At 36.4% G+C, this 12,903-nt stretch overlaps 1 protein-coding gene across 4 annotated transcripts in view; it reads left to right on the top strand.

Moving 5' to 3' along the window:
- DENND2C (DENN domain containing 2C) overlaps positions 1–12,903 on the top strand; it is a 69,470-nt gene that overhangs the window by 51,616 nt on the left and 4,951 nt on the right. For all 4 annotated transcript variants that reach the window (XM_039841269.1, XM_039841268.1, XM_039841266.1 and 1 more), the window contains 7 exons: positions 1,106–1,175; positions 1,696–1,773; positions 2,349–2,489; positions 2,972–3,120; positions 3,598–3,775; positions 9,276–9,317; positions 9,989–10,094. In XM_039841269.1, the coding sequence (XP_039697203.1) occupies positions 1,106–1,175; positions 1,696–1,773; positions 2,349–2,489; positions 2,972–3,120; positions 3,598–3,775; positions 9,276–9,317; positions 9,989–10,094 (764 nt within the window). The remainder of the gene's footprint in view (positions 1–1,105; positions 1,176–1,695; positions 1,774–2,348; positions 2,490–2,971; positions 3,121–3,597; positions 3,776–9,275; positions 9,318–9,988; positions 10,095–12,903) is intronic.

Genomic DNA, 12,903 nt, shown 5'->3' with positions numbered 1-12,903 from the left:
GGAAAATACCACATTCAATCAATAAACTGTCGCTGTCTCTGAATCCTGCTTGTAAGTAGACGACTACTTTGTTCAGAACTCTAATTACCAATCATGCTATTTAGGCTGAAATCTGGCTTGTGTGAACCGTGTCACATGCTAATGACCTGCTGGGAGACAGCCTCAGTTGTTGCCTGAGTAGCCCTGCCCTTCCACCCCATGTTGCTCCAGACTAAGCCGCTGTCTCTCATAACCAGTTTAGCCTGATCGCCACTCTCGTCTCGGAGCTGTCGGTTCTGATGTTCTTGTGCTGTCACTTGAGCTGCTAACTACACAGACAGCTTCTTTCAGATTGGCCCGGCTGCTCCATGGTTGGCTTCCTCCCACCCCTGCCCTAACAAGTTACGTGTTTATTCTAGAGCATTTGGAAAATACAGAGAAGTAAATAAAAAAGGAGAAATTAGAAATCACTGGCATTCTGATTACTCAGGGATAATCGCTGTAAATATTTTGGCGTGTTCCCTTTCAGTCTTTATTTTTGGCCATGTGTAGACATGTATCACTGTTCAAATTTAGATTTCTTTGATTATTAATGAATTTCTTTCTTGGGCATCTGTAGATCTTTTTGTAAATTATCTATACGTATCTTCTGTCTATGTTTCTAATGAGGAGTTGATTATTTTCCTATTAATTTTTATTTGTAAATGTAAAGGATATAGTCCTTTGCCTATCACTATTCCATAGGACCTCTCAGAACTAAATAGAAGAATTTGGAAGGGAAAAATAGCTTATCAAAAGCCTTTATAGCTTACCTACGTGTTTTGACTGAATTGGGCATTCAACGAAAGGAAAATAGGCTGGAAGCATAGCTAGACTGGATAAATAAGAAAGTAAAAGGAGGCAACAGCATCAGAAACATCCTTTACCTATTCTCTCACTCCAGTACAAGGCAAGATTATTCTCTAGGCCTGGACTTCCTCCCTCAGGAGGAATAAATTCAGTGTTAATGCCTCATCTTACGGCTCAAAGTGACTGCGGTTGGACTCTCGTTTTCAATCGTTTGTTTCATGAGGCATGTCAGAAGCAGTTGTTTGGCTCTCAAACTATTGCCTATTTTTTTTTCCAGTGAAACATTCTCTTTTGTCTTAACTGGTGAAGATGGGAGCCGGTGGTTTGGTTACTGTAAGAAATTTGTGGTAAGTACAGACTTGTGCTACAGGCGGGGTTGGCCAAGGAGCAACAGTCAGACAAGGAACTTCTAAAACACTGTCTCTGGATGAGTTTGAGGGCTACTCACTGCTCTGTGTCTTAAAGAAGCTGTAGCAGCTGTAAACAGTAGGAGCAAGGTTGAGATTAGCCACAGAATGTTCTAGAATAAAAAGGGTATGGATTTATTTTATTCATTTGTTTGTCTGTAATAGACGAGGAGACCATTGACATAGTGGCTGGGTGTCAGTCTAGTAGGTGTATTTGAGGAATATAGTACAATGAGCCAGTCGGTGTAGCTCTGAGTTACTTTCTTCTTGCTTCAATTCCTCCACTAAACCTGGAATCATTTGTGCCATCATTTTTAGCATTTTCCCATCTTTCAGTGTTCATTGAAGATGAAAGCCTTGGGTTCTACTCTGTACTAAAGAGTATTAGGAAAGTACCAATAGTCCAAGTTAGTAAAGACTTGTGCTACTTAATTTTTGCTTTATTGTTTTTTCCTTTTAGCCCGAAGGCAAAGGAAAGCGACTTCCTGAAGTGTACTGCATGGTTAGTCGCCTCGGCTGCTTCAACCTTTTTTCAAAGGTGAGGGGAGAACGGACCCTATGAAAAGTTGTATTGGTCTGAGCTCTGAGTAAGCTCTCGTTTCTGATTACTTCACTAGGCAATGTTAAGTGGTACAGACTTTTATGTACTACTTTAAAAAGGGGTCTTCACCAGTAGGTTAGAGCCACAGGTTTGAAAGCTTAAATTTAGATCTCTAATCCAGATGCTGTTGTCATGTCATCCTCATTTTGGTTTGCTGAACCTCCCAGCTTAAAGGAGAACATAACCTGAAGCTTTTCTTGTCTTTCCCAGACCCCAGGCTGCGAGGTATCATTGTCAATGTCACTTCTTTGCCCCTACCTTCGTGAAAGAAAAAGGGGCTCCTCTTCTAAAAATAAGTTGATTTGTTTTAGTAACTTTTCTTGGGAATATAAAGATGCCCCAAGAGGTATGATGCCTTTAATGAATTTTCATGGATTGCAGAAGCTCGTCTGTCTTAAAATCTGGTGGTGTTATTTTCAAGTTCGCACATCAAGTTTGGCAGTTCCTTTAATAGGGTTCTTTTATGTTTTTGAACTGAGTCCCTAATAAAATAATACATTTTGTTTATGTAGATTCTGGATGAAGTAGAGAAGAGGAGAGAAATGTCTCCAGCCCTGGTCTACCCGTTCATGCGGAGCGTCATGGAAGCGCCTTTTCCAGCCCCTGGATGCACCATCACAGTTAGGAGCTACCTCCCTGGGGCTGGAGATGGGGTACGTCAGCCCACAGCTCACTGTGCAGAGGTTTGACAGCTGCGGAAGTGGCCTGCACCGGCAGGGAAAGTGTCCAGAAACCTCAGGGCAGAGTTTTCCCTTTTTCTTAAACTGCATAGAATATGCTTTAGTCCCATAAAGCACTGCAGAAATATCTGGTTGATCTGTGAGATAGTTGATTTTAGACCCGGGAACTAAAGGTTTGCTACCACTCAAAGACTGAGCCCCTTCATAACGACAGTTTCAGTATGATTAATGAAGATTTTACATACTGCTGTCAGGTGAGATAAAGGATTTTGCCAGAAACTTACAGCACAAAAATCAGGTGTTAGATCTTGGAATTAGTGTAGGCAGCTTCACAGTCTTTGTAGCAGGCCCTCTTTCTTGAATTTAACCTATAAAAGAGTGACAGGACCCATGAGTGTTGTCATTAGGGATTGTTTTCCAGCCTCAGCTCCCCGATTCAATTTCTTGCATTTCAGTCAATTGAACTCTGCCGCCCACTGGATTCCCGACTGGAACACGTTGACTTTGAATGTCTCTTTAAGTGCCTGAGTGTGTGTCATCTCATCCGGGTCTGTGCCTCTCTCCTTTTGGAGAGGAGGGTAATCTTTGTTGCCAACAGCTTAAGGTGAGACATAAGTAAAACATGTCACTCATACTGGTGTTTTACGTGTTCTCACTACTTTAAAATTGGAGCATATTAAAAAACTGTAGGGTCTCTATTATCTAATGCTATAGTGACATGAATAATTCTAAATGGTAAATAATCCAAAAAGTCTTTGCATTAAGCTATAGCAGTGACTTTTTGGGTTGCAATTAATTTATCTTTCTAAATGTGTTTTGCTTAAGCTGTGTACTTGTCTAAGTACACACTAGTTTTCCGCAATTTAAATAGTGGGAAAGAGCTGGATTGAGTTTAGAGATTTTTCAGTAAATTAGGTTAAAAATTTAAATAAAATATTAAAAATTAATGAGTAATCATAGAATGTTTAACCTGTGATCACTAACTGCCATCAATTTGTAATTCTATAAACATAACATTGGAAATGCCCTCCATATGTTGTTGCATTGTATGTGACTGTCATTTGCTTCCTCCTCTGGCTAGCACCCTGTCAAAATGTGGCCATGCTGTGGTTGCCACATTGTACCCATTTACCTGGCAGCATACCTACATCCCGGTCCTGCCAGCATCTATGATCGACATCGTGTGCTCACCTACTCCATTCCTTATCGGAATCCTGTCTTGCTCCTTACCACAGCTCCAGGACCTACCCATTGAAGAGGTGAGATGGGAGAAATGGTACCTATGGAAAAGACTAGAACACTGACAAAGAAAATAAGTGGTCTTTAAGAGTGATGGAGTTGTTGTTAATTAATATTAATATATAATTACCAATACATTGTGCTATCATATTTTTCCATCTTTTTGTTAAAGTGAGAAAAATTCTGTAGTTTACATGAATCCAAAACCCTATCTTATTTACAATAGCGAACTGGGGGTTATTCTTGTGTTATTCTTTATAGTTTTACATCCTAGACATATATCCCTAAACAATATAGTTCAGTTTTGCCTGGTTTTAAACTTGATATAAATGGACTGATACGATAGATAGATAGATAGATAGATAAGGTAGATAGGTAGATAGAGATAGAGATATTTGTTTTTGGTCAATATTATAAGATTTATCTTCGTTGATAAATTTGACAGCAGTTTGTTTATTCTAATTGTGTGTAGCATTCCGTTGTTTTCTTAACCATCTTATAAATGATGGACATCTGAGTTGTTTCTAGTTTGGGGTTATTATGAATTATGCTGCTATAAATATTCTCATACATGACCCCTGGTACATATATTCATGCAGTTCTGTGGGTATATACTTAGAAATGGAATTGCTGAGTCATAAAGTAAGCATATTTTCAACTTTAGTAAATAAAGTCAAACTGTTTTCCAAAGTAGTTGTGCCAAGTTAAACTCCCTCCAGCAGTGTATGAGAGTTCCTGTTGCTCCAAATCCTCTTCAGCACTTCTCATCATCAGTTGGTGTAATTTAGCCTCTCTGGTGGGTGCATAGTGGTATTCGCATTGTGGTTTAATTTGCATTCCTTGATTACTGTTGAGGGTGAGCATCTTTCTATGTGTTTATTGGCCTTTCAAATATCATCTTTTGTAAAACTGATTGTCTGTCTTTCTACTGGATTGTTTACCCTTATTGATTGATAAGAGACCTTTTTATATTTTGGATGCCAGCCCCTTTGTGACTTGCCTTTTCATTCTCCAAAATGTTTTTTTTTTTTTAATGCACAGACATTCTTAATTTTAATGTGGTCAGAATTATCAATCTTTTCCTTTACGATTAGTATTTGTGTGTGAGCTACTTAAGTTTTTCTTTATAGTAACTTCACGGAGATATTCTGCATTATCCCCTGGAAGCTTTGGAAGTGTTATTACTGAGCCTTTAATTTTTGGTTCTGAATCTTGGGCCTTGACTTTTTCATGTATAATAGGAAATAGGGGTTGGGTTTTTTTTCATATGAATAGCCAACTATCTTGGTATCATTTGCCGAAAAGACTGCTCTTCCCCATTACTCTATTGGGTTAACCTTTTTCCCTCCTAGTATTATTGAGATATAATTGGCCTATAACATTGTACTAATTTAGGGTATATAACATAATAATTTGATATATAGAATATGTATTGTGAAATAACTACCACAATAAAGTTAATTAACATTTATCACTACACATAATTACAATTTTTTTTTCTTTTGATGAGAACTTTTAAGATCTACTCTCTTAGCAACTTTCAAACATACATTATTGTTAACTAAAGTTATCAGGCTGTACATTACATCCCCAGGACTTACTCATCTTATAACTGGAAGTTTGTACCTTTTGGCCACCTGCATCTATTTTGCACATCCCCCAGGCTCCCACCTCTGGTAACCACCAATCTGTTCTCTGTATCAATGAGTTCTGATATTTTTAGATTCCACATATAAGTGAGATCATACAGTATTTCTCTTTCCTTGCCTGACTTATTTCCCTTAGCATAATGCCCTCAAGGTCCATCTTTGTTATCACAAACAGCAGAATTTCCTTCTTTTTATGGCTAAATGATATTCCATTGAATATACATACCACATCTTTACCTGTTTATCTGTCAGTGGAAACCTAGATTGTTTCCATGTCTTGGCTCTTGTAAATAATGCCGCAGTGGACATAGGAGTGCATATCTTCTTTCAAGATAGTGATTTTGTTTCCTCTGGGTATATGCCCAAAGTGGAATTGCTGGATCATATGGTAGATCTTCTTTTAATTATTTGAGGAACTGTCATATTGTTTTCTATAATGGCTGTACCAATTTACAGTCCCACCAACAGATCACAAGGGTTCCCTTTTCTCCACATCCTTGCCAATATTTGTTTCTTATCTTTTGATAACAGTCATTCTAACAAATGCGAAGTAATAGTTCGTTATGGTTTTGATTTGCATTTCTCTGATGTTTAGTGATATTGAGCATCTTTTCATGTACCTGTTGGCCATTTGTATGTCTTCTTTGGAGAAAAGTCTGTTAAGTCGTTCTGCCCGTTTTTTAATTGGATTCATTTTTTGTTTGTTGTTGTGTTTATTTGGCTTTTTTTTTTTTGCTTTTGAGTTCTATGAGTTCTTTATATATTTTTAGATTTTAACACTTTATCCCATATATGATTTTCAAATATTTTGTCCTACTCGCTAGGTTTTCTTTTCATTTTATTGATGGTTTCGTTACTATGCAGAATCTTTTTAGTCTAGTGTAGTCCCCACTTGTTTATTTTTGCCTTTGTTACCTTTGATTTTGGTGTCAAATTAAAAAAATCATTAGCAAGACTGATATCAAGATGCTTAACCTCTGTTTTATTTTAAGAGTTTTATGATTTCAGGCCTTACATTCAAATCTTTAATCCACTTTAAGTTGATTTTTGAGTATGAGTAAGATTCGGTTTTTTCATGTGGCATTCAGTCTTTCCAACACTGTTTATTGAGAGACTGCCATTTCCCAATTGTATATTCTTAGCTCCTTTGTTGTAAATTAATTTACTATGGACTCTATTGTATTGATCTATATGTCTTTTTTTTTTTTTAATGCCAGTACTATGCTGTTTTTATTACTATAGCTTTGTGTACTATACAGTACTTTGCAATTAGGAAGTAAGAGGCCCTCAGCTTTGTTCTTCCTTCTCAAGATTGCTTTGGCTATTCGGGGTCTTCTGTGGTTTCATACAAATTTTAAGGTTGTTTGTTCTCTTTCTGTGAAAAATGCCATAGGAATTTTGATAGCGATTCCATTGACTCTGTAGATTGCTTTGTTAATATTACTTCTTTCGTGAATACAGAACACAGAACATCTTTCTATTTTTTTGTGTCTTCTTTAATTTCTTTCATCAGTGTCTTACAGTTTTCAGTAAGATCTTTCACCTCCTTGGTTAAATTTATTCCTAGGTATTTTATTCGCTCTGATGCAATTGAAAATGAGATTTTTCCAAAAATTTATATGGAATCATAAAAGACCCGAAGAGCCACGGCAGTCTTGAGAAAGAACAAAGTTGAAAGTATCACACTACCTGATCTCAAACTGTACTACAAGGCTATTGTAATCAAAACAGCACGGTACTAGCATAAAAACAGACGCACAGATCAGTGGAGCAGAATAGAGAGTCCAGGAATAAATCCACGCCTATATGGTTGTTTTGGAGGCAAGAATATATAATTAGGGTAAAGACAGTCTCTTCAATAAATGGTGTTGAGAAAACTGGACAGACATATGCAAAAGAAAAAAGAAAAAAAAAGAAACTGGACCACCTTCTTACACCATACACAAGAATAAACTCAAAATGGATTAAATACTTAAATGTAAGACCATGAAACTCCTAGAAGAAAACATAGGCTGTAAACTCACTAACATTGCTCTTAGTAATATTTTTTCTGATATATCTTCTTGGGCAAGGGAAGCAAAAGGAAAAATAAACAAATGGGACTCCATCAAACTAAAAAGGTTTTGTACAGCAAAGGAAACCATCAACAAAACTAAAAGACACCCTACTAAATGAGATAAGATATTTGGCTATGATATATCTGTTAAAGGGTTAATATCCAAAATTTATAAAGAACTCATACAACTCAACACCAAAAAAACCACAAACAATTCAATTAAAAAATGGACAGGTGTTTCTCCAAATAGGAAATACAGATGGCCAACAGACATATGAAAAGATGGTCAAGGTCACTAATCATCAGAGAGATGCAAATTAAAACCACAATGAGATATCACTTCACCCTTGTCAGAATGGCCATCATCAATAAATCAAAAAACAACAAATGTTAGCGAGGATGTGGAGAAAAAGGAGAACCCTCATGCACTGTTGATGGGATTGCAAATGGGTGCAGCCACTCTGGAAAATAGTTTGGAGGTTCCTCAAAAAATTAAAAATAGAACTACCATATGATCCAGCAATTGCACTTCTGGGTATTTATCCAAAGAAAACCAAACACTAATTCAAAAGGATATTTGTACCCCTATGTTCACTGCAGTGCTATTTGCAATAGTCAAGAAATGGAAGCAACATAAGTGCCTATCGATAGATGATTAGATAAAGAAGAGGTGGTGCAGATATACAATGGAATATTATTCATCCATAAAAAATGAAATCTTACCATTTGTGATGCCATGGATGGACCTAGAGGGTATTATGCTAAGTAAATAAGTCAGAGAAAGAAAAGTACCATATAAATTCACTTATATGTGGACTCTAAAGAACAAAATAAATGAACACATGAAAGAAAAACAGACTCACAGATACAGAGAACAAACTGGTGATCGCTACGTAGGAGAGAGGTTCAGGGGCTGGGTACAAAGGTGAAGGGATTAAGAAGCACAAATTGATAGTTACAAAATAGTCATGAGATGTGAAGTACAGCATAAGGAATATAGTCAATAATGTTGTAATAACTGTGTATAGTGCCAGGTGGGTACTAGACATATTTGGGGGATCACTTCGTAAATTATATAAATGTCTAATATCTATGCTGTACACCTGACACTAATATAAAATGATATTTTTAAAAATGAGATTTTTTTAATTTCTTTTTTCTTAATTTCTCTTTCAGATAGTTCATTGTTAATGTATAGAAATGCAACTGATTTTTATATTAACTTTTTAAAAAACCTTTTGTTATGAAAAATTCTGAACATATGTAAAAGTAAACAAAAGAGTAAAATAAATCCAATCACCCTTCTTCAATACTTACCAAGTTATGGCCGTCTTTACCCTTACCACTCCTCTCTCCCAGCATATCTTGAAATAATTTTCTCTCTAAATATTATGAAATAAAGGCATAACATAAAGGCATTTTTTAACAATCACAATACCATTATCCCACCTAAAAAATTCAATAATAATATATTAACATCAGCAAAATCCAGTGTTCAAATCTCCAATTATTTAATAAATATTCAATAGTTTGTTTGAATCAGGTCCCAAATGAAGTCTACACATTACATTTGGCTGATATGCTTTTTAGTCTCTTTTAATCTATAGATGTGCTTGCCATCATTTTTTTACTTGCAGTTTATTTGTCGGTGTATTGATGAGTTAACTTTTAAATGGGTCATAACTTTAGGTTAATTTTGTTTAAAATTATTCCCATTGCTTGAAAGAATAAAGCACTCTTCTTGATCTAGCAGCGCCTAGTGTGTTTCTCTGTGACTGTCTCTGGTTAAACTTGCCTGGCTCCTTTATCCCATAGGTGCTGATAGTTGATCTCTGTGCAGACAAGTTCTTACAGGAGGTGAGTAACAAAAGAGGTCATTACATAATGTTTGGGGATAATTAGACAGAAAATATGTGAAAGTACTTAGAGAAGATGACTCAGACAAGACTTTTCGTTCCTACACATCCTTGACTTGACACTGTAGCCAATCATACAAGATTGACCTGAAAATTTTGGCTTGGGTTTATACCTGTCTAGCCCAAAAAAGGAAGGAGGAAACAGATTAATGTCATTCTCAAAAGAAGCAACCCTCCCTTCAAGTCCAAACGGGTTGACCAATAAGCCTTGAATTTAATTAAATTTAAACAAGCATTTAGCACCGATTCTTTCCAGATAGATGTTAGTCAGAATCGAAAGATGAATGAAGACACAGAATGAAGACACGGGCCTTACAGCCTAACAGTGTGGACGGGGATGATCTTCGTAACATATAAGACTTGTGGATTGAGAGACATTTGGTGGAAAGTGGCAGAAAATTTTATAAAGTATTTTATTTATTTGATATAGTTAAGATGTACACACCATAAATATCATGGATTCTGCTCAATGTGGGAAGAAACCTTCAGACTGACTCTTAAGCCAAAATATATACAAAGTCACCTGCGGGGTGACTTTGGGGGACCTAACTAGTGCATGTTTCAGGCTTTCTCTCTCAAAGCTTATGAAAATTTTCAATTTCTTCTCTTAAGGTATCTGATGAGGATGAAATTCTACCACCTAAACTCCAAGCTGCCCTAATGCAGATTTTGGAAGAACGAAATGAAATCTTGGCTCAGGAGCAGAAATTTTCACCAGGTGACTGATGAGACAGGTGACTGTGGACTCGAGGTCCAGGCAGTGAATGTTGAGTGACTGCCCAGCACCCTGCTAAAGGATATGCAAAAGTCGTGTGGAAGTACCTGTGCCTCGAAAGCTTATAATCAGCTTCCTCGCTGACCCTCAGATGTGCCAGGTCCCCTTCTATTTTAGGATTTCTGCACTCGCTCCGTTCCATTTATGGAATGCTGTTCCCCCAGATATCTGCTTGGCTCTTGCTTTTTTTTCCTGCAGGTTCATACTGAAATGTCACTTTCTCAGTGAGGTCTTTCTTGACCGCCCTGTTTCAAATTGAACCCATTCTCTCAGCACTTCCTGTCATCCTCCCTAACCTTTCTTTTGTTATCTATCATCTGATGCGCTGGAGTGTAAGTTCCATGAGAGCAGCAACTGTTTTGTTTTCTATCTCCAGTACTTTAAACAGTTTTCGGTAAAGCGATGCTCAGTAAGTATTTATCAAATAAATGGGTGAATAATATTTATTGGGTGGGTTGCTCTGTACCAGGCGTTGTGCTAAGCACTTAGTTTATATCTTATTTCAGCTGTGTAATATCCTTATGAAGCAGGTATCATTACTTAATCACCATTTTCCAGATGAGAAAACAGGCTTTTTGCTAATGGGGAACATTAAGGAAGGAGTAGGTTTAGTGGAGTAATTAAAAGTTCAGTTTTAAATGTTGAGCTACCTATTTGACATCCAATACTTAGCAGACATCCAACTAGAGATATCAAGTAGGCTTTTATATACATGAATTTGGGATTCAGAGGAAAGATTGGGCCGGAGACATAAATTGAGAAGTTGCCATTTTAAAGCTGTGAGACCAGGTGAGATAACCCTCTAGAGTAAGTATAGATTTAAAAAGATAATAACAAGTATTTAAGGATGGAGACCCGGGTTGGTTGGGGACGGTGTGGTTAGATTTCCAGCACTTGGCAGTTGAGGAGAGAAGGACTGAGGAAAGGACACTAAAAGGAGCAGCTAGAGAAGTAGGAGAAAAACCAGGGGAGTGTGAAAAACACCAGGACCCTGATACTGTAGGAACTGAATGAAGAAAGGCTCATGAAGGAAGAGTAAAGTCTGTCTAATGCTGCGAGGAGGTCAGCAAGATGAAGATTGAGAATTGGGTGGATTCGACAGTGAGAGGGGCTTTGGAGACCTTGGTAACGACAAACTAAGTTAAACGGTGAGAAGAAAGTGAGATTGGGGAAGGTTAAAAGAGCTGGAATAACATTCAGCTTTTTGTAAAGTTTTAATGGAAGTACAAAGGGCCAACAATAGCTAATACACTCTTGAAAAGGAAGATCAAGATTGAAGGGCTTGCCCAACAAAACATCAAGATCAGTCATAAAGTCACAGGAATTAAGATCGGTTGGGTTTGGTACAGAAACAAACACATAGAATGATGGAAAGAATAGAGCGTGCACATGCTTAAGGAGACTTGACTTGTGTCAGCACCAGACTTGCAGATCAGTGGGAACACAATGAACTGTTCAGTAAACAATACTAGAGCAATTAGTTTTCCATGTGAAAAGAAATTAGTATGGATCCACAGCTCACGTTATACACAAAATTAATTCCAATGAATTAAAGACTTACATGTAAAAAGTAAAACATTAAAAAGTTTAGAAAAGAATAGAAGAAAATATTTTGTTTGGGGACAGTATGAATTTCTTAAATGTTATTGTTATACACATCACAAACCATAAAGGAAAAGATTAACTTGATAATGTTAAATTTCTGTTCATCAGGAGACACCATGGAAAAGAAATTTTTAAAAACCCTGCAAACTAGGTGAAGACATTTTCAACCAACATAACTAACAAAGGAATAATATCTAGAATTTATTTTTTTTAAATTCCTACAATTCAATAATAAAAAGATGAACAACCCAAAAGAAAAATGGAGAAAAGATATGAACAATCATTTCATAGAAGAGGAAACATGAAAGGCCAATATATAAAGAGATTTGCAAGCTCATCAAAATCAGGGAACTGTAAATTAAAACCACAATGAGATAGCATTTTATACCTACCATATTGGCAAAAATTAAACAGTCTGACAATATCAAGTGTTGATGAGAATGTAAATTAGTTCAATCACTTTGGAAAAACAATTTGGTATCATCTAGTGAAGTTAAAGATGTACATATCCTACAAGCTAACAATTCAGTTTTTAGAAATATACCCTAGCGAAACTTTTACACATGATAACTAAGAAACAAGTACAATAATTTTCATAATGGCATTGTATGTGATAGCAAAAACTAAACACAACCTAAGTGTCCATTGACAGGAGAATGTCACATTAAAACAGAATCTTAAAAACATATTGAATAAAACAGTAGAAGTAGAATATAATGTTTTATATTATGTTCAAAGACATACAAAACCTAACAATATGTTCATGTTGCATGTGTGTGTAGTGAAACTAATGTAAAGCAAGGGAATGATAAACACAAAATTCAAAACAACAGTCACCCTCTATTGGAGAGCAGAGGAAGAACACCACTGAGAGGGTGTCCCACGGGAGCTTCAGAGACACACGTCACGTTCTGTCTTAAGCCGTGTGGTAGTCATCTCACTGCTGGCCTCAGGAAATAGTCATACTTGTAAAAGAATATATAAAATATATAAAGTACATACATTAAAACAGAACCGAGGAATAGAAGGTAAGCTATAGAAAAATATAATTTTAAAAAGAAAGGAATTAAATGTAAGAAAGTGTATAAAACAGGTATAAACAACTCTTCTAAGAAATTTTGCTGCAAAATGGAGAAATGGGGCAGTA

The sequence above is a fragment of the Pteropus medius genome, unplaced genomic scaffold (assembly GCF_902729225.1).
Source record: "Pteropus medius unplaced genomic scaffold, Ma_sr-lr_union100, whole genome shotgun sequence".
NCBI classification, from domain to species: domain Eukaryota; kingdom Metazoa; phylum Chordata; class Mammalia; order Chiroptera; family Pteropodidae; genus Pteropus; species Pteropus medius.
Note: the sequence above shows the minus strand (reverse complement) of the source record. Positions and strands in the feature narration are given on the sequence as shown.